The sequence below is a fragment of the Chionomys nivalis genome, chromosome 15, assembly GCF_950005125.1.
Source record: "Chionomys nivalis chromosome 15, mChiNiv1.1, whole genome shotgun sequence".
NCBI lineage: Eukaryota > Metazoa > Chordata > Mammalia > Rodentia > Cricetidae > Chionomys > Chionomys nivalis.
The window spans coordinates 45,257,929-45,280,386 of NC_080100.1; the positions used below are offsets into that span (position 1 = coordinate 45,257,929).

Genomic DNA, 22,458 nt, shown 5'->3' on the forward strand with positions numbered 1-22,458 from the left:
GCTGAACTCATGTCTCTGGAGTATGAAGTGCATGCTTTCCAGTTCCTTCCACCCATTACTAAATGTTTGGTTTTGTTTATACCCAAACAGAGTTTCTCTGTGTAGTCCTGACTGTCCTGTATCTCACTCTGTAGACCAGGATGGCCTCAAATTCACAGACATCCACCTGCTTCAGTCTCCTGAGTGCTGGGATTAAAGGCATGTGCCACCATCGCCCAGCTAAATGTTGTTTTATTGTCCCCAATACTATACTATGTCTCATCGAGTAGCCGTTTCATGATTTGCCTTACCTAACAAATGAGTGAATTGCAAAGGGGTGGAAATGGAAATAATAAATAATAAATAAATAAAGGAAAATAATAACACTGTTTAAGATATTACAAGTGGTTTCATTTACTGCCGAACATATACAAAGAAAACACTAGCTGGACATGGTGACACACACCTGTAATCCCAGCACGACCAGGGTGGAGGCGGTAGAATGAGAAGTTCAAGGCCATTTTCTGGTTTAAAAAAAATGACAAGGAGCCGGGCAGTGGTGGCACACGCCTTTAATCCCAGCACTCGGGAGGCAGAGGCAGGAGGATCTCTGTGAGTTCGAGACCAACCTGGTCTACAAGAGCTAGTTCCAGGACAGGCTCCAAAGCCACAGAGAAACCCTGTCTCGAAAAACCAAAAAAAAAAAAAAAAAATGACAAGGAGACCAAATGCCTAGGTGACCACACACCAGCGCCAAAGGAGGGAAAACAAGTGTATTTTATTTCAGAGATTTAGAGTATTTGTAATTACAGTGGTCTTTTACCCTGCTTATGGAAGGAACACATTTTAGTTATTTTTCATAATGTGTTCAGTGGTGTTTTTTTGTGTCTATTGTTTTTGATTGTGCCACATACAGGTTCATTCCTGTACCTAGTTTCCAGACTTTCATCATGTTATCTTGTAAAATAGAGAGCACCTGCCCCCACCTGCTCGAATCAAATTTCACCTGTGTCTTTCCCGCCATCTGCTCGGAATAGGATGATCAGGTTATGTCAAAGCATATTCCAACTAACGCATGGTTCCATTTGTTATTCTTTTAGCATATGCCTTTAAATCATGACCAATAAAGAGGAAAGAAGCACAGTGTCATTATGGCTCCCAAAAAGATGAGCTTTAATACCTAATGCCATTAAATATTTTAGTCAATGTTCACAGGCCCTTCTCCTTCCAGCCCTTGGGATTCTTTACATTGATTTAGTGTGTGTGTGTGTGTGTGTGTGTGTGTGTGTCCCACACTCTACTTACTGAGAATCACTATCTTTGATTCTATTGCATATTTGTTTCAAAAAAAGAACAATGGCTGCAGCAGTGCAGGGCTGCAGTCCAGGCTGTGCTTGAGGTCAAGAGCATGACACCACCACAGCAGAGGGAGAGCCTGTGTTGAAAGAAAATTAAAACAAGATGAAGGTTTCCTATCGTTGTCTTTCTGTTGCTGTTGATTTCTGCCGAACCATGACCCAAAGCAGCCTGAGAAGGAAGGGGTTTATTTGGCTTACATGTCCAGATTACCGTCCACCGTGGAGGGACATCAGGACAAGAAGAGAAGCAGGGACAGACAGACGCCATGAAAGAGCACCGCTTACTGCCTTGCTCCCAGGCTCGTGCCCAGCTGCCTTTCTTAGGCTTCTCAGGACCCCTGCCCAGGGTGGCACTGCCCACAGTGGACTGGGTCTTCCCACATCTCTCATTAATTGAGAAAATGCCCAGACTGGACTACAGGCTAATCTGATAGAGGGGTTTTCTCAACCGTGGCTCCCTCTTCCCAGATGACTCCAGCTTGTGTCAAAAGACTAACCGGCACAGGTTTGATTTTAAATAGTGATATATCTTATCAGTAATATGATTTAAATGTTTCTAACAGCATGATGTTAATCCTCATGAGAAAGCTGTCAGGAAAATTTTGACAGTTTTGTTGAAAGCTCAAATTCAACAATTTGATAGAATTTTAGCAAATATTTATTGTAATACAGAAAATCATCATAGTATTGAGATAATTTTAATTATGTTTTAGGTGTGAATTTCTTCGAAGTAAGAAATCCTCGGAGGAAATTGCCCAGTATATTAAAAGCTACGAGGGATTTGTCCATGTTACGGTAATTCACAGCAGCAAACTCTTCCCACTGGTGTGGATTCATTGAGGAGTTTTATTTTCTCATGGATTCAAGCTCCCACATCTCATCCACAGAGTGGAGACGCAAAAATCTTGTCTTGCTCAGCTGGAACCATGTATATGTGGTTTTTCAGGATGACTTTGGGTGGCTCAGCTGCCTCCTTCCTCCTCCCCCACTGACTGAGCCCACTGCCCTCGCTTCCTTCTGCTGCTTCTGTCTGGATGCCCGACCCAGTCTTCTGTCTAGTACCTGGCTCTCAGAGCTGGCTCCTGCCCCTGGTTGTCTAGGGTCTACACTAGTAGGTAAGCGGTGGGAAACTTAGCCCAAACAGAAGCCAAAGGAGAATGTAATGGCTGATGACCCAGAGGCTGTGTCTGCAGAGAGCAGGGCTGAGAGTCTGGGCGCAGTTTTCTCGGAAGGAGAGTTGCTCAGTTGGAAAGGTCCTTCTGAGGGGAGCTTCCTTCCCGTGACTCAGTTCCCCCTGAGCCAAATGCATCTCTCTGTGTGACTGCAGTTCTGTTGCTGAGCTGTGTGTCTGTTGATAGTGGCCCCGAGAAAGCTCCCATTCGCTGCTGGTCTGTACTGCATAAGATTCCCGAGATCAACAGAAATCAGACTAAAGGTCTGCTTTGCCAACACTTCCGCTGCTCTAGTGAGAAGTCGCTTTAGTGCTTGGGGGCGGGGAGTCCTTCATTTGCAGCTCACAGCCAGATGTATATTTTATAAATCAGTCAGTAACCTGAATTTCTTTCCCTCAGGGAGAACATTTTCTGAATTCCTGGGTCAGAAGAGAATTGCCTATGGTGTCAGGTAAAACCTCAGGCGCATTCAATATGCTTTGCTTGTTTCTTTCCTTTTTAGTGCCTCCCTCCCCCATGTCCGCCTTCAGGTCTGTGTGTGTGTGTGTGTGTTGTGTGTGTGTGTGCCACATGTATGTAGGTGATCTTGGAAGCCAGACGAGGATGCCATATTTCTTGGAGCTGGAGTTCCATGCATTTGTGAACATTTGTGATGTGGGTGCTGGGAATTGAACTTGGGTCCTCTGGAAGAGCAGTAAGTGTTATTTGCCACTGAACCATCTCTCCAATCCTCATCAACTTGCTTTAACAAGTACTTTTATGAGTGATTCCCTACTATGTAACTACTGGATTGGTTTTTGCTTTTATTTTATGGGTGGCAGAGATGGTTCTGGGCTCGAGCTCACTTGCTCTCTCATAAAGAACTTGGGTTAGGTTCTCAGCACCCGTATGGCAGCTCACAACTCTCGAAGCCCAGTTACAGAGAATCCAATGCCCTCCTCTGACCTCCATGGACACTGCACACATGTGGTGCAGTCAAACATGCAGACAAAACACATACATCAAAAATAAAAATAAAAGAATCTTTAAAAGAAAATTTATGTTCATTTACTTACTTAGTGAGTCCCATGTGTGAAGGTGTAAGACAGATGAAAATTTACAGCAGTTTGTTCTCTCCTTCAACCAGGAGGTGTCCAGGAGTTAATTAGGAGGTTCAGGTTTAGAGGCAAGCATCTATACACCATGGCTACTGCTGAGTAGCTTAGTGTTTATTGTAGGTAACCATAGTTAAAACAGTATGGTCCGTGCCATAAGTGATGCTTCCCTTCAAACAACTAAAATCTTGAATAAAATGTTTTGGAAGCATTTTCAGAATCTTTCCTATCTAGACTACCCTTAAACACAAATGAATCTTGACCTTTGACCTCTTCCTGTTGAGTGCTGAGACAGAGTTCTCGGGTGCAGGGGAGGGAACCCACCGAGGTCTTCCTGAATGCTGAGAGAACGCTCTGCAAACTAAACTACAACCACAGTCTCCAAAGCATTCTTAATTGTCCCAGTGCACTGTTAGGAAACTGGGAAACATTGACACTGAGATGAGGTGACGGATCTGAGGACATTAGTCACTTGGCTACCTTGAGCAAGGTCCTTTGTTTCCTCTCCAGCACCCAAAGAAAACAAGACCTAGTGTTAGGGTTTTAGCTCAGTTAGCGAGCACCAGTATAGCAGTTAGGACATGCTCTGAGTTCAGTCCCAGCAAATTCGGGGACATGGGGACAACGGCAGTGGACAGGATGGAAACAATCACAATACAGCAAGAATTCTATGGTCAACTGAGTGTGGTTGCTCAGTCCTGTGATCCCTGCTCTTGGAACGGGAGAGAGGAGCTTAAGTCCAGATACCTCCCCAAAAAGAAAAAAGAACTATAAGGGGAAAGGCCAGAGCAATGAGTGCAGACTGCTCTCCCTGCAAACAAAAGGATTTGTGTTCTGTCTCTAGAACCCATGTGACAAAAGCCAGCTGTCACTGTTGTGCATTTTTAACCCCAGGGCTGGGAAGGAGAAACACTTGGAATTCAGGGCTTAGACAACCTAGCCAGGGAATGACAAACTCTCCCTAACGAGGGAAAACTAGTGAAGGATTAGGAATATGCCCTCTGAGTTTCACATGTGAATCTGTACATGTGCATGTACCTGCACACACAGAACACACACACAACTGTGAGTCCTCGGCTAGCTTCCTGATACAGGGAAGGAAACAATCAGATAAAGAAGGAAGCCAAAGAAAGTCTGAAATGCCAACCTGCTCCAACCAGAGAACCCACAGCGTGAGCACTAAGAAAGCAGTGGGACCTACTCCCTATGACCTTGTGTCTTAATAGAAGTCAAAAGTAAAATAAAAGGTTGCTAACCTGTAAAGATCTTTTTCTTTATTAAATCTAAGTGTGATGTGCTTCCCCAATGAAGTATGTAAAGCAGCAAAATCAATAACAAAACCCTAATTCTAGGATTAAGTGTGAGCACAGCAAGCTTTCATCTTGAGAAACTTGTCAGAACCAAGTTAAGGGCAAATTAATTTCAAAGTCCTCACAGCGTGGAGAAGACATGTAACGGTTCAGAGGCCAGGATGAGGCAGAAATCTAATGGAGACCCACAGTGTGGTCGTCTCAAAGAGCAAGCCATCACAATGACTGGTTTTCAGGAGCCACAGGGAAAACTGTCTTTCTCAAATCCTGACACTGACTCTGGAAACAGAAATCTCCTCTGCTTTTGTACTGTCCTTATGGTAAATGACCAAGAGACCATCTTAAGTTACATTTTGGCACATGGGTCACACGCAGACAGGAATAGAATGGAAAGCCCCAGCCTTTGCCACTCTGCTCCAGTGGCTCTGACGCTAGCTCTTGGGTCTTTTCTTCCTTGTGCTTTCCTGATCTCCCCTCTTTATTCTGACGTGAGCACAGCACATCAGATCATTCCAGCTACACACACCGCTAACCTGAACTTTGTGATCAATCCAGTTGTGCTCACCTGCATCTGTATTCCCAAGCTTACTGCAATGACAGTGTCTTCGCTAATGAAGAGCTAAGGCTGGACACTTTCAAGGACTGGCCCCACACATCACCTGTGGCTGTTGAAGCTCTGGCCAGAGCAGGCCTTTTCTACACAGGTGAGCCAGCTTTGTTTTTCTTTATTTTTAAGTTTATGTGTAAGAGTGATTGCCTGTGTGTTATGTGTGCACATGCCTGTGTGGTGCCCTCAGAGGCAGACAGGGGAGGGGGTTGGGTCCTGTGGAACTGGAGTCACAAATGACTGTGAGCCATCATGTGGCTGCTGGAACCAAAGCCAACTCCTCTGCAAGAGCAGCAAGTGCCCTAGTGCTGAGCATCTCCAGCACCTTAGTCAATGTTTGCATCACCACATTCTCTAATCCTGCTCTTGTGTCTCTCTCTGTGCTTTGACATTTGTCATAGATCTCTTTGGGAGCCCATGGACCTTCAGTTTTCTGTAGCTCAGCCTCTGAACTTGTGGGCTCTCCACTGCTTCAGCTAACAGCCATATTCCACTGGCACAGCTGGTCTTGTCACGTGGTCTAAACCCTTCGACTCTCCTTGCCTGCCTTCCTCGAGTCTCACGGATGTCATGCTGGCAATGGTCTTGCCCAGTGGTTGACTTTTGCCACAAAGCAAGTAAGCTCCATGTGGAGTTTCTTCAATGCCCATTATCTTCTCTGAAGTAGATTGGTGCTGCCAGAAGTAGACATGACTCATTGTCATAAAAAAGAGCCTATTATAAGATTGAGAGAAACTGAGAGAGAAAACCTAGGATGGATTCGGGGGACTTCCAGTTTACTCTGGACAACCCCGAATTTATTTCAGAGCCTGCTTATATCCAAAAACAGAACAAAGCAGAGCACGAGCACAGCCAGTCAGCATCTAACCACAGACCATTCCTGTCCTTGAGCAAGCAGTTTCTTTTATCTGGATGTGCCCTAAGGTTTGGCATCAGCAGTTTTCTTTCTACTAGACAGTGTCTCCTTCTCTCATTGGCAAAATATTCTTTCCCATGGGCTTAATCAGAGTTTTCTCGCAGCTCTCGAGGATACTGGAGCAGGCAGAGCAGGAAAGCTTGAACTCAAATGACTTTTAAGTCACAAATGACTCTAGATGGAAACTGAGTCACAAGTGGGCTCCCACATATATCCCCTTTTTATCTTGTCAAAAAAAGGACCTTGAATATAATTTTCTTTGTTTAGCTTTTTTCCTGACAATTACCAATAATAACTTATAACCAACCACCCTAAACAATGACAAATATCCATAATCCATTCAATGAACAAAAAACTTCTATCCCACCTCTTGGAAATGTGGGCATCGTATTCTTAAATTTACTTCCTGCTGCCTGGGGGTGATGGCATGTTTAGCAGATCCTGAAAAGAAAATTTTGGGTTAATTGTCAAGTCCTGGGAGAGATAGTTGTATCATTTTTGTGGTTCAGTCTATGTGTAATGGGAAAGTGCAGGGCTTGTCCATCCTGGCTAGAGTAGTGTGTGAGGCTGGATCAGCTCAGCTAGCCACCTCAAAATTATTCTGAGCAGTTTTTAGTCCAAAGCTGATCTTTAAGTGGTGCTATCAGCAGAATGACATTACATGAACCAGGTCGCATCATTATTGTAGGGCCCCATCTTTTTCCTGGAGACTTCAGAGATTATTGTATGTAAATTTATTGTTCAATATGGAAAACTTAAACATTATTCATATCAAAATGGAAAGTTTGAATTTTGAAAGACATGTATTCAAAGAAAGGCACCACAAAGACAAAAAAAAGTAGAATTTGTGAAAGCAGAGTTTTGATAACTTTATCCCTAGATTTTTTTTTCTTCTGTCCCACACCAGGTGTCTCTCCTAATATGAGACAGAAAGTGAGTTTTTCTTTTAACAACATGTTTGGATTTAGAGAAGGAGAGAATCACAGTCCAACTCCAAAGCCAGCTATGGTTTTTGAGTTGGGACTGCCCTTATATTGAGAAGTAAGGTCGTATGTATGTTCAGGTAGTGAGATTTTACAAATTTAAGTGGTGTCATCAGTCAGATTTTACTTTGTTTGGTGATTATTTTTGGATAGCTATTTTTTCTTCTTTAGGTTCCACCACATTCATTAGCTTTCTGAGAGTCTAGCTCATGATGGAGGTACTGGCAGGAGCCATCTTTATTGCCACAGTTCTGTAGGTCCCTGCTACCACCAAGAAGCATGCTGCCAGCTCATAAACACCATTGAATTGTTTAGTGGCAGGGCCTCTTAAAAGAGCTGCAAGGTGTTTGCTACTAAAGCTGCGTCAGGAAGCCTCTCTTAAAGGAGCCACACTTCTGATTGCCTGTAGCAAACAGAGCCTACTAGAGAAAAGATGGTTACCAAGAAGCTGTGCTTGACTCTGTTCTTGTCTGTCTAGTATTCTTTTTGTTAAACTTTCTCTGGCTTTATGTGGAAATTCTTGCCCCACTTTAGGTGCCATTTGTAGATGAAAGTTTTTGTCCTGCCTGTCCCACAACCATTCAGTACTCCCCAAAAATACAGAGGCTTATATTAATTATAAATGGTTTGGTCTATTACTCAGGCTTGTTACTAACTACCTCCTACCTATTAAATTAACCCCTAATTCTTATTTATGTTTAATCATGTGACTTGGTACCTTTCCTCAGTAAAGCATTCTCGTCTTGTTTCCTCTGCATCTGATTGATAACTGCATCTCTGCCTTTCCTCTTCCCAGAATTCTCTTAGTGTGGTTGCCTCACCTATACTTCCTGCCTGGCTACTGGACAATCAGTGTTTTATTAAACCAATATGAGTGACAAATCTTTACAGTGTACAAAAACTTCATCACACAGCCCAATAATGTGAGAAGAGACAAGTGATTCTTCATAATCTAGCTTGCATAGAGGTTTTTATATTTGTTCTTCTACTTACCCCCAGCCACAAGTGTATTCTTTCTGACTAATTCATTAAACAAATACTTATTGATTGCCAATGTCTGTGAAAGTCACTAGTGTCCAAATCAGACAGAAATCTTGGCTCTCTTGGAGCTTCTGTTTTAGAGTCAGATGGCAAATCTTTCAGGGTGGCTGATTTGGGAGAGGGTGTTCATCAAAGCACATTACACTCAGGAGCATTCAGTGACTGTTGCTGACCACCCATTGAAGGACCAAAGTCCTGTGTGAGCTTTGCCCCCTGGTGACCTGTGCGTGACTGTGCCACACAATCCAATTGGAGATGCAAGTAGGATTTCACTAGCGAAATCTGAAGCTATGTGCTTGAGAGTTGACAGGTGTATGTGCTGTTGAACTGACCTATTCCCTTATTCTAGGCAAAAAAGACACTGTCCGGTGTTTTTCCTGTGAAGGGTGTATGTGTAATTGGAAGGAAGGTGACGACCCATTAGAAGATCACACCAAGTTTTTTCCCAAGTGAGCAAGATGAATTCTATTGACCTTGAATTCCCTCCTTGTCTATGATTTTCCTGTGGATAGTCTCTACACACTCCTCTGGTTCCTATTGTGAAGGATTCATGCTCAGATCTTCATCTCTTTCCTCCCATGACACCCTTCCAGAATACCTTTTTTCTCATCGTAGTTAGATATTGGTTTTGGTTGTGTTCATATACACACTTCTAAAGACAGGATCTCTCTATGTAGTACAGACTATTGTAGAAATGTCATCTAGCATAGTAGGAATGGAACCCATGATCCTCCTGCCTCAGCTTCCCAAGTGTTGGCACTAAAGAGAGGTACCAACATGTCTGACAATTCCACACTTTTCTGGTTATTTTTGTTGTAAACTAGTTTTCCTATTCTTCTCCTTCTATAATCCTTTAGGGTTTTCTATTGCTATTGTCTAGGATTTTCCTAGCTGTTTTCTTTTCCCGGTACTGGGGATGGAACCAATGATTTGGGCACACTAGGCAATCCCTTTCCTATTGAGCTACTCTTGTCCCCTTTTCTGTCAATTTTGAAGTTTTTTATTTCTTTTCTACACATAAATAACTCTAGAAATGTTTAATTGCAAAACAAAATTTGTTATTTTAACTCAGTAATTAGAATTTTCAGAGATAAATATCAAGATATACAGATTGAAAAGTGAGTATTTCTGGACACAGTGACAGACACTTGGAATCCTAGGCTCAGAAAGCTGAAAAAAGAAAAAATAGCTTTGTTTTATATTAAATGCTTTAATATGAATTGTGTAAAATCAATCTATTTTAAAAATCTGCCTGACTCTGCCTCCCAAGTGCTGGGATTAAAGGCATGCACCACCTCCCCGCCCAACTTAAATGTAAAGTTTTAAACAGTTATTTTGCCTTTAAATTGAATAGGAATAATATCCCAAATTCTTTAAAATATTTTAAAATATTTTATTTGCATATGTTAATTATATAAAATAATGACATTTTCATATACATACATTATGACTTTTACGTATATACACACACAGTGTATTGCAGTCACATTCAACATCATCCTCCATTTACCCTGTTATCTCCCTCTAGCTCCCCATAGTCCCCTTCCTTCTGAAATCGCATGTTTGGAACCAACCCAGAGCTATGTAACAAGACCTATCCTCAACGTAAATAAATAAATAAATAAATAAATGGAAGATTTCCATCTAATTTTGAAATTAGAAGCTCCTCAAATCATTTCCCTTTTTCTTTTACTTATTTTTAAAATATTTGCTTTTACGTGCATGGGTGTTTTGCCTGCATGTATACATGTATATCCGTTTGCACTACTTACATGCACAGAGGTCAAAAGAGGGCATTGGATCCCCTAGAATTAGAGTTGCTGGAGGTTGTGATCTATCTGATATGGGTGTTGGGAACCAAACCTGATCCTCTGTATGAGCAGCAAATGTTCTTGCACTGAGCCATTTTCCCAGGACCCAATTTTTTTCTTTTTTATTTCGATATGGAATGTACTAAATTGTTGGGAACATGGGGACCTTCTTTTTAATCCCTGTGATGGTAAATTGGGAGACAATCTAGCTGTATTTAGAACTTGCTCTAGACTATCAAGAGAGTTTTGTTTTTTTCAAGTGTTAATAGGGAGATATATGGAGGGAGAGGTATCCTGATTCATTGGAAAGTCAGGTTATACCTGGAACTGTGAAGGGACAGCTCTGGAGGGAAAGGTATCCTGGCTTGTCGGGAAGTCAGGCTATACCTGGAGCTGGAGTGTGGTGGGGCATGGTCTCCCTCCAGGGTGTAGCAATCCTGCTCCTCTCCATGAGAAAGCCAGTACAGTGGAGCTCCACTCTGTTCCCCTTAGGGAACATCAGAACAGAACGATCCATTTCTTCTGCTCTGCTCTGCTCTGGATCAAGATGTTACTTTTGCTTTGCTCTGCTATAGGGAACCCGGATGCAGAAATGTAGCAATCTCCTCTGGCTCTGACAACAAGTTACTGTTCTTGCTTCACTCCTGTGGAAGTTTCCCAGAAGATGTAATTGTTTCTTCTTCTTCTTCTTCTTCTTCTTCTTCTTCTTCTTCTTCTTCTTCTTCTTCTTCTTCTTCTTCTTCTTCTTCTTCTTCTTCTTCTTCTTCTTCTTCTTCTTCTTCCTCCTCCTCCTCCTCCTCCTCCTCCTCCTCCTCCTCCTCCTCCTCCTTCTCTCTCTCTCTCTCTCTCTCTCTCTCTCTCTCTCTCTCTCTCTCTCTCTCTCTCTCTCTCTCCTCAGACTCGCTAAGGGAACATCTTGGCAAAGGTTCTTTTTTTTTCTGCTCAGCCCCCTCCCCCATCCAAGGGAAGCTTCTTGGCCAGGTTCTTCTTTTTCTGCTCAGCTCCCTAAGGGAACATCTCAGCAAAGGTTCTTCTCTCCACCAGCAAAAGATCTTCACACAAACCCTTTTAAGAGATTTATTAGGGAAGGAGGAATTCAGGATGGTGGATGCCTCTGCCAGGGAGGAAAAGGACAAGCCACAAATGAACTTGCAGAGGGGCTTATATAGGGCTTCTTAGGGTGGAGTTTTCCCAGAGAGAAGATTTTTCTGCTTAGGAATTCATTAGTTTTCCTGATCAGGGATTGGTTGGTTTAGTTGGGCAGGGGCAGAGTTGCTTCTGGTTTCAGGGCCTTTTTTAGCCGCTTGAGTCTATTTTCAGGGCTAAGGCATATTTCTCTCACTAACTCTGGTTCTAGGGCAGAAGTGTGTTTTTTTGACTCTAATTTTAGAGTCAGGGTGTGTTTCTTTGGTTCTGGGTTCAGGGCTAAAGTTTTTTCCACTGGCTCAGGTTTCAGATCCAGAATGTATTTCTTTGACTAGCTCAGGGTTCAGGGTCAAGGTGAAAGATTTTGTTTTCAGAGACTGGCTGGTTTCCTGTTCAGAGATTGGTTGGTTTTCCTACTCAGGCGTTGCTTGGTTTTGTGTTCAGATCGTCTGGGACCGAGTTGGCTCTGGTTTGAGGGTCAAACTGTGCTTCTTTCACTGGCCTTTTTTAGTTTTTTCGCTCTAGCTTTGGGGCCAATGGCTTAGGTAAATTCCTAGCTAGCTCTTATATCTTACATTAACCCATTTCTATTAATCTCCGTATTGCCACTAGGCTTTGGCTTACTGGTGTCGGTATGTTACTTCTTTGTTGGTAAAATGGCATCTGCTGACTCTGCCTTCTTTCTCTCTGCATTCAATTTAGTTTTCTCGCCTAGCTCTATTCTGCCCTGTCATAGACCAAAGCAGATTTTTTTTTTAACCAATAGTAATAAAACATATTCACAGCCTACAGAGGGGAATCCCACATAAGCACTGCAGAGAAAAGCTTATCTAGTTAAGGCTGAAAGTCATACCCATCTATGTATATGAACATAAATATTTAGAAGAAAATTTGATTTAACCAGACAACATTGGTAGCCCTACCTATTTCCCCCCACAAACACACTAAGACTTTAGTGACTTCCTGGGCCATGTGCTTTTGGCCAGGTTTAGTTTAGGGTTTTTGTTTCCTTTATCTTTTTGAGATAGGGTCTCACTAGGTAGCCCTAGCTGGCCTGAACTTGCTATGTAGATCAGTCTGGCCTGTAGCTCCCAGAGATCTGCCTTTCTGTGCCACCCAATAGCTGAGATTACAGGGCTGCACCACCGCACCCCGCTTGACCAGGTTGAGAGTGCCAGCATGGATTCTCTCCTGGGAAACAAGCTCAAATTCAAACCAAAACCGGTTGCTTGAATCCCAACCTTCACATCACATTCACCGTTGGATGCACCTTGCCTGGCATGATGCTGTTATTGCATGCAGGGTTTGCTAACGGTGATACCAGTGGTGGCCTTTCTCCCTAGCCAACTGCAAAGCTTCTTCCCATGCTATGGAAGGGAGGAAACAGAGAGGAAATATTAAATAAATTCTGCTTGATTTCCCTCTATTCTGAAAGCAAAGTCTATTGTGTATTCAGCAGTGGGGCTTAGCATCTAGTTCAGTCTGACTTACTTTGTGAAAAAGGGTTTCTCATAAACCTGAATCTTGTCAATTAGACTGGCTTCTAACCCCTGAGATCTTCCTGTCCCTCCATCTCCTGCTCTAATATTAAAAGCATTCTCTTTAATGCCTAGCTTTTACATAGGTGTTGGAGATCTGAACCCAGGTCCCCATGGTTGTCTAGAAAGCATGTGCCCACTGTGCTATCTCTAAGCCCTGGGTAGTAAACTTTTAAGAAACATGTTTAACCATGTGATATCTACATTTATATAGTTAACATGAATTTCATGTAGTTGGTAGACTTGAATCTTGTGGGTTTTTTTTTCTTTTTTAATTAAAATTTCCAACTGCTCCCCGTTTCCCATTTCCCTCCCCCTCCTCCCACATATTGCCCCCTCCCCCCGCTCCCCTCCCCCTATCCCCACTCCACTTCTCCTCCCCCTAGTCCACTCCCCCTCCCTCTCGATACTGAAGAGCAGTCCAAATTCCCTGCTCTACAGGAAGACCAAGGTCCTCCCACTTCTATCTAGGTCCAGGAAGGTGAGCATCCAAACAGGCTACGCTCCCACAAAGCCAGTTCATGTATTAGGATCGAAACCTAGTGCCATTGTCCTTGGCTTCTCATCAGCCTTCATTGTCCGCCTTGTTCAGAGAGTCCAGTTTCAACCCATGCTTATTCAGTCCCAGTCCAGCTGGCCTTGGAGAGCTCCCAATAGATCAGTTCCACTGTCACAGTGGGTGGGTGCACGCCTCGTGGTCCTGATTTCCTTGCTCATGTTCTCCCTCCTTCTGCTCCTCATTTGGACCTTAAGAGCTCAGACCGTTGCTCCAAATTGGGTCTCTGTCTCTCTCTCGATCCATCGCCAGATGAAAGTTCCTGTGCCATTCTCCTTGGCCTCTCATCAGCTCTCATTGTCCACCACATTCAGAGAGTCCGGTTTTATCCCATGTTTTTTTCAGTAGCAGTCCAGCTGGCCTTGGTGAGCTCCCAATAGATCGGCCCCCCTGTCTCAGTGGTTGGGTGCACCCCTCATGGTCCTGACTTCCTTGTTCATGTTCTCTCTCCTTCTGCTCCTCATTATAACCTTGGGAGCTCAGTCCAGTGCTCCAGTGTGGGTCTCTGTCTCTATCTCCATCCATCGCTAGATGAAGGTTCTATGGCGATATGCAAGATATTCATCAGTATGATTATAGGATAGGTTCATTTCAGGTTCCCTATCCTCAGGTGCCCCAATGAACTAACTGGGGACATTGCCCTGGGCATCTGGTAGCCATTCCAGGTTCAAGTCTCTTGCCAAACCTTAGGTGGCTCCCTTAACTAAGGTATGAGTTTCCCTGCTCCCCAATCCAACCTTCCTTTAACCCTAATCACCCCAATTCCCCTAGTTCCCCTCTTCCTCTCCTTCACACTTTTCTCTCCCCATCTCCCCTCATCCCCATCCCACCCCACCCCCCAAGATTCCAATTTTTTGCCCATCAATCTTGTCTATTTCCCATAGCTGGGAGGCTATCTATATGTTTTTCCTTGGGTTTACCCTCTTGTTTAGCTTCTTTAGGATCACAAATTATAGACTCAGTGGCCCCTATCCATGGCTAGAAACCAATTATGAGTGAGTACATCGCATGATCTTCTTTTTGGGTCTGGGTTACCTCACTCAGGATCGTATTTTCTATTTCCATCCATTTGCATGCAAAATTCGAGAAGTCATTGTTTTTTATCGCAGAGTAGTACTCTAAGGTATATATATTCCACACTTTCTTCATCCATTCTTCTATTGAAGGGCATCTAGGTTGCTTCCAGGTTCTGGCTATTACAAATAATGCTGCTATGAACATAGTTGGACAAATGCTTTTGTCATATGATAGGGCATCTCTTGGGTATATTCCCAAGAGTGCTATTGCTGGGTCCAGGGGTAGGTTGATCCCAATTTTTCTGAGAAACCGCCACACTGATTTCCAAAGTGGTTGCACAAGTTTGCAGTCCCACCAGCAATGGATGAGGGTACCCCTTTCTCCACAACCTCTCCAGCAAAGGCTATCCTTGGTGTTTTTGATTTTAGCCATTCTGACAGGTGTAAGATGATATCTCAAAGTTGTTTTGATTTGCATTTCTCTGATCGCTAAGGAGGTTGAGCATGACCTTAAGTATCTTTTGGCCATTTTAACTTCTTCTGATGAGAATTTTTTTTTTGAAAGCTTGACAATGGTTGATACGGTAATAAATTATTGCTATCTAAACTCTAAATTGCATATTTTGTTTAGATAATTTTCTGTCATTTGTTGTCCTTTCTGTGAATGTGTAGAATTTACTTTTTAAATTTTCTATTTATTTTTACTCTGTTTATTCTGTTAATATGTTTTTATGAGTATGTGCAAGTATATATGCATTGTGTATACTACATAGAGACCAAAGGGAGACATGGAACACTCCCCACTCCTATTTTTTTTTTTTTGAGGCAGGGTTCTCTGTGTAGCCCTGACTGTCCTGGAACTCACTCTGTAGACCAGTCTGGTCTTAAACTCAGAGATCTGCTTGTCTCTACCACTGGAGTGCTGGATTTAAAGGTGTGTACCATCACCATCTGCAAGCTTCCTCTTCTTTAAGCCCCATCTTGTTCTCTTGAGATAGGGTCTCTTACTGAACCTGAGCTAACCTAGCATCCAGCAAGCCCCAGTGATTCTCTTGTCTCTACTCCCACAATGCTGGAGTACTGTTTTTTTATTTTTCAAGCTCACTTTAGTTGGTTTCATGGACAGGCATTAACTGTGTACTCATCACAACACATTGCCTGGCTATCCGTACCATTACTTTACAAACCACTTTCAGCATGTTATTGAAAGCTACAGTGTGAATGTCTCATATGACCCAACACTGACAGAATCACTGAAAATGCTAATTTTCTGCTTCATTCTTGACCATGGATCTTCATGTTTCTTAAAATCCTAATACAAGCACTTAATTGCATGGGATTATTTTATGACTCTTATCTCCTCTGTTTAGCTGTGTCTTTCTCCAAAACCTGAAGTCCTCTGCAGAAGTGAGTCCAGCCCTTCAGAGCCACTGTGGACTTCCAGAAGCCATGGTAATAGACCCCGCCCCTTCTCTGACTCTGCAGAGTATGATCCCATGATTGAACACTGTTTTGATGAGCAATTGCCAATTGTAAATGTATCATAATTAAATAAATTCTAAAGCTATCTAATAAGCACTAGCAAGTGATAAATGCACACAGGAACTTCGGGTAGACAAGGGACACACACTAACTAGCTTCGTGAAACGCACAGCCAACCCCTTCTCCTATGAGAAGTCTGTTTTGAAATTCTTTTAGAAATTCTTACTTCTGTTAACATCCAGACTAACTGGACCCCCTCTTTGATCACTGGAGGGCAGTAGGTTTGGCTTCTTAACTTCTCTTGGGATTCGCAGGCAAGTTTTATTTTGTTTAGTTGCAATTATTTTGGGACAAGTTCTCCCTGTGTAACCTAAACTGACTTTGAACTTACTGTGTTCAAATCCAAGACTGGCTGTGAACTTATGATTTTCCTGACTCAACCTTCCAAATGCTGGAATTACAATTGTGTGCCACCATTCCTATTTAACTTCTGTTCATACTGCAATTCAAGAGATCAAACTCAAGGTCTTGTGTGAGCTAGGCAAGCAATCTATGTGTGAGCTGTATCCCTGGTCTCCAGACATGTTTCTTTAACACATTCAAATAAATGCTCAGTAAAATCATGAAGTCAGAAGATGATCTGACCCCAGATGCTTCTCTGATACAATCTCACTGTCAGTTCTTTGCTGATACAAACCACCTCACGTTGTCGTAATGAGTACGTGGTTTCTCATCCCACAGAAAGAGAACAAAGCTGGGCATGGTGGTACATGTCTGTAAAACAGCAGTCTGGGATCTGAGGCAGGAAAACTGTCAGGCATTCAACATTATGCTAGACAATAGTATAAGACACCACCTCAAAAACCAAAACAAACACCAACAAAGTAACAGAAGAAGAGTAGAGGAAAAGAAAACAGCACAGCGATTTGGGGTTCACATAATAAAAATCTTATATTTGGAAATTAGAAAATGGTACTACAAGTGCAGGGGATGTAGCTCAGTTATTAGATGTTCACCAACACACACACACAATCTTCAACACTGAACAAAACTAAGAATGGAGAAGCATGTTTGGAGTCCCAGAAAATGAAAAAAAAAAAAAAAAAGGACAATGAAGCCTGGGGTGTGGGAGGCACATGATTATAATACCAGATTTAGGAAACTGAGGAAGGAGGATGAAGAGTTCAGCGCTACCCTGGGCAACATATGGAATTCCAGAACCGCCTATACCACATGAGACTCTCTAAACATGAAACAAAACCCCACAAAAGTGTGTGTGTGTGTGTGTGTGTGTGTGTGATAACCTTTCTGCTTCCCAGCGTTGATATGAAACATGCAGTTGCTAATGACAAAGGATACAGGCAATACTTAATGATTTTAGTGGGACCATTCTTGTTCTAGACGCTACAATTTTGATTACCCCCATAGCACTCACCCATAGAGAGGATGTATGCACCATCTAGGAACACACTCTTACAGATGTGTGAGATTTACTCTTTCACATCTGGAGCACTCTTCCTTCAATCAACACCGGGTGTAGGCTGTGTTTAGAAGATGTTGGGTTTTGATTGATTGTATTATCAATTTGGTTGATAATATTGATTATATTATCAGTGATAACATAATATCCAAACTTGATTTAACACCCAGTTTTGATTTAATAACGGATTCTTGTTCAAAGGACAGCACAGGGAAAAGCAATCATGAGGACCCAGTGGCAGTTCCCTCCACCATGGCCGGTAAGCACTGGAAAGCAGCATGGGATTCTGTGTGTTTGTACCTAGGAATTTGAGAGGAAAGTGTATTTGTGATTGTCCAGGGAGCTCTAGAGAGGAGAGCACAGACACGGAGAGTACTGTGGAGGAGAGAGTGTCAGCATTCCTGTGACATCTTGAGAATTAAGGATGAATGGCACAGTCCTTGTGTCAGGACCCAACCAGGCAGCGTTAAAGGCCTCAAGCAGCAAGCTGGTTTCCTGAGATCTTCAATGGGAAATTAGAATGCCAATAATTCGGAGTTCCTAATAAGTACACATGTTTAAGTCCCCAGGTCAAATAGGGCCTTGACACATGATCCCACATTTTGGTACTGGGAATAGGTCTGATATGATACCAAGGGCAGCTCATGGGCGGTTCATCCACAGCAGACAGGCAGGATCAAATAGCAGAGCTAACATCATTGCATCAGGATTGCCAGACTTTGATAGGCATTGTGGCATATTCCTTTAATCCCAACACTCGGGAGGTATATGCAGGCAGATCTCTGAGTTTGAGGCCAGTCTGGTCTACAGAGCTAGGTCCAGGACAGCCGGGGATACACTGGGAAGACATGCCTCAAAAAGAAAAAAAAAAGATTGTCAGACTTCAATGTGTTTTCTGCTGTGCCTCCCTCCTCTCCACAGACCTGGCTTTCAGGGAAGCCCAGTGGCTTCAAGAGGCAAAGAATCTGAGTGAGCGGCTGAGAGGAGCCTACACCAAAGCTACTTTCCGCCACATGGATTTGCCAGAGGTGTGTTCCAGCCTAGGCACTGACCACTTGCTTGGGTGTGATCTGTCCATTGTCTCAAAGCACATCAGCAGGCCAGTGCAAGAGGCTATGATGCTTCCTGAGGTCTTCACCAACCTCAGCTCTGTCATGTGTGTGGAGGGGGAGACCGGCAGTGGGAAGACAACCTTCCTGAAGAAAACAGCTTTCCTCTGGGCATCAGGATGCTGTCCCCTGCTGAACAGGTTCCAACTGGTCTTCTACATCTCCCTGAGGTCCACCAGACCAGACCAGGGGCTGGCCGACATCATCGGTGCCCAACTCCTTGAGGCAGGAGGATGCATTAGTGAAGTGTGCCTGAGCAGCAGCATCCAGCAGCTAAGGCACCAGGTGCTGTTCCTATTGGATGACTACCGTGGGATGGACTCACTGCCCCAAGCCATACAAACACTGATTACAAAAAACTACTTGTCACGAACCTGCCTATTGATCGCTGTCCATACAAACAAGGCCAGGGCCATCCGCCCATACCTAGATACAATATTAGAGATCCAAGAGTTTCCTTTCTATAATACTGTCTCTGTACTAAGGAAGTTCTTCTCACATAATATAATCCGTGTGCGAAAGTTTATAAATTACTTTGGAAAGAATGTGGATTTGCAGGGAATTCACAAAACCCCCCTCTTTGTGGCAGCAGTCTGTGCTGACTGGTTTCAAAATCCTTCTCACCAGTCCTTTCACGATGTGGCAGTTTTCAAGTCCTATATGAAATACCTTTCCTTACAGCACAAGGCTACACCTGAGCCTCTCAAGGCCACTGTGTCCTCGTGTGGCCAGCTGGCCTTGAGAGGACTTTTCTCATCTTGCTTTGAGTTCAGTAGTGAGGACCTCACAGAAGCAGGAGTCGATGAAGATGAAGATCTGACCACCTGCCTGATGAGTAAATTCACAGCCCAGAGACTGAGCCCAGTCTATCGGTTCCTAAGTCCTTTGTTCCAAGAATTTCTTGCTGCCATGAGGCTGACTGAACTCCTGAGTTCAGAAAGAAAGGAAGACCAAGATCTGGGACTTGATTATTTGAGACAGATTAACTCACCCTTGAAGGCTATGGGTGTGTACAACAATTTTTTGCAGTATGTCTCCAGCCACCCTTCATCAAAGGCAGCGCCAATGGTTGTGTCCCACTTGCTTCAGTTGGTGGATGGTAAAGAGTCGCTGGAGAACATGTCTGAAGATGAGGATTGCGGGAAGCTCCATCCAGAAACTTCTGAGAGAATGCAGTTGATTAGGGGATTGTGGAAGTTATTTCCTGAGTCTTTCTTTTCCTTCATCTCAGAACATCTACTGAGTGTTGCTCTAAACTTCGCTTATGAGAGCAAGGCCGTCGCTACATGTTCTCCATTTATTCTGCAATTCCTTCGAGGGAGAACACTGTCTTTGAATTGTCTGAATTTTCAGTACTTTCGGGACTACCCAGAAAGTCTACTGTTACTGAATAGTATTAAGGTCTCCATAAGTGGAAATAGCAGGGTAAAGGCAATAGATTTTTCACTCATGGAAAAATGTTTTGCCAAAGTACAGCCACCAACTATTGATGAGGACTATGCCTCTGCCTTTCAACCTGTGAGTGAATGTGAGAAAAATTTAGCTGAAAAAGAGGAGATAATAAAAAACTATGTGGATATCCAACACCAGGCTCCACCCAACATCGGTGCTGGCTATTGGAAACTGTCACCCAAACGGTACAAGATCCCTAGGCTGGAAGCTGCAGTGGCCAACATGGGTCCCGCAGACCAAGCGCTGCTCCGTGTCCTGATGGAGGTCTTCTCAGCATCACAGAATGTTGAACTCCTTTTGAACCACAGCAGTGGCTTTCTTGAAAGCATCCGCCCTGCTCTGGAGCTGCATAAGTCCTCTGTCACCAAGTGCTCCATGTGTGGACTGGAGCTCAGCGCAGCAGAACAGGAGCTGCTTCTTACCCTGCCTGCCCTGCAGTCTCTTGAGGTCTCAGGAACAAACCAGTTACCAGGTAACCCTGAGTGTCACGTAACCATTCTGGTTGACACCGTGTTTTCTTGTTCTGAGTTTTAGATGAATAAAACTTCTCAGGCACAAGGTCATAAATATGTCTTGATAGAAGAGATCTGATCACTTTCACTGTTCGGGGCAGTGTATAAACCAGTGACAGACCCTAAATCCTAGAATGGGTTTCACATAATTCCAGCAGAGTTGGCTTAACACTGACATCAGTATTACGTTGCTTGAGGGGCTTTTACAGGTGTTTAAATCACTCGTTATTAGTAAATGGTGCACTCTGTGTGAGATGAGGCTGGAAAATCGTCTGTTCCTCGGCTATCAAAGTAGGAGGGTGTTTAGCTTCTCCACAAAAAAGGAATTCAATAGTGGGAACAATAAAGTCTTACTTAGGTTTCTGTTGCTATCCTCAAACATTTTGACCAGAAGCCACTTGAAGGAGGCAAGGGTTTTCCCACCTTATAGCTTCCAGATCACCTAGTCCATCACTGAAGGCTGCCATGGCAGGAACTCAGGCAGGAAGCTGGAGGCAGAGATGAGACCAGGGAGACATGTTGCGTGCTGGCTTCCTTCCATGGCTACTTTTACAGCTGACTTCTTATTCATCTCTGGCCCACTAGCCCAGGGGTACTGTCCCCACTGAGCTGGGCCCTCCCTCAACTGTCATTATTCAAGACGATACCTTACAGACTGGCCCACAGGGAACCTGATGGGGTCATTTTCTAAACTGAGGCTCCTCTTCCGATAATTCTAACTTATTTCAAGTTGACAGAAACCAACCAGGCAAAAATTTCTCCTCTTAATTGTCTCTTCTTTTAAGTAATATATAATAGTTTTCAGTACAGACTTTACCTTTTATTAGTTTATAAGTACTTATGAGTTTTGATAATGCTTGGTTTTTAAATTATTTTATAATCATAACTAATCCAATCTTTTGTTTTTAACTATCTGTTACATGCTTTGGAATGCTTTGCTTGTCTATATCTGTGTTTTACATTTTTCAATTGTGCAAGGTGCCTGTGTGTGTGTGTGTGTGTGTGTGTGTGTGTGTGTGTTTGCAAATGTGTGCTTCGGCACATGACCATGCCACAGCATGTATCTGGAGGTGAAGGGACAAGTCAGGATTGCCATCTTCCCTTCCACCATGCGAGGCTGGCAGGCTTAGAACAAGTGCTTTTTCTCCTGGAGTCATATCCCTGTGCCACACCCTACTCCTGCGTAGGAGAAGGTCTCATATAGTGTAGGCTATCTGTGAATTCGTTGTGTCCTTAATTATTACCTTGAACTGCCTGAGCCTTTTACTGCCAAGTCTTGAATGTCAGATTACAGGCATGCTCCAATATCTGGTCTCTGAGAAAATAAAGCTATTTTTGATTCTGATAATAAATATCATCCCATAGATTCAAAAAGGACATTGCTTGCCTTGTGTAAAATAGAGACAAGGCAGGGCTGGCATGTCACTTGGTCAGTAGGGTGCTTCCCTATAACGCACAGAGCCCTGTGTTCGATCGGCGGCCCTGCATGAGCTGAGCGTGGTGATAAGTGTATAGTCTGAGCACTCGGAACCATAAGAGGGTCAGGACTTCTGTAGTCAATAGCGTTCCACTGGGTGTGGGTATGTGGGTGTATCATTGCGTGTGTTCCATTGGGTGTGGGTATGTGGGTGTATCATTGTGTATTTTCCACTGGGTGTGGGTATGTGGGTGTATCATTGTGTATTTTCCACTGGGTGTGGGCATGTGGGTGTATCATTGTGTGTGTTCCATTCTGCTTATCCTCACAGCCATTGATGAACTCTGGTCGTTTCCATTTTCTGAGTATTATGAGGAATAATGATCATTTGGGTTAAAAACATCTGTGTGACCCCTGATCTCAGTTGTCTTGGGTATATTCTAGTGGTAGAATTGCCTGTTTATATGGCTAGTCTTGTG

At 43.4% G+C, this 22,458-nt stretch overlaps 1 protein-coding gene across 1 annotated transcript in view; it reads left to right on the top strand.

The window, feature by feature from the left end:
* Naip (NLR family apoptosis inhibitory protein) overlaps window positions 1-22,458 on the top strand; it is a 43,469-nt gene that overhangs the window by 7,301 nt on the left and 13,710 nt on the right. Inside the window, exons 4-10 of the mRNA XM_057789584.1 lie at window positions 2,051-2,132; window positions 2,909-2,960; window positions 5,498-5,617; window positions 8,810-8,909; window positions 15,898-15,979; window positions 17,691-17,748; window positions 18,411-20,522. Coding sequence (XP_057645567.1) covers window positions 2,051-2,132; window positions 2,909-2,960; window positions 5,498-5,617; window positions 8,810-8,909; window positions 15,898-15,979; window positions 17,691-17,748; window positions 18,411-20,522 — 2,606 coding nt within the window. The remainder of the gene's footprint in view (window positions 1-2,050; window positions 2,133-2,908; window positions 2,961-5,497; window positions 5,618-8,809; window positions 8,910-15,897; window positions 15,980-17,690; window positions 17,749-18,410; window positions 20,523-22,458) is intronic.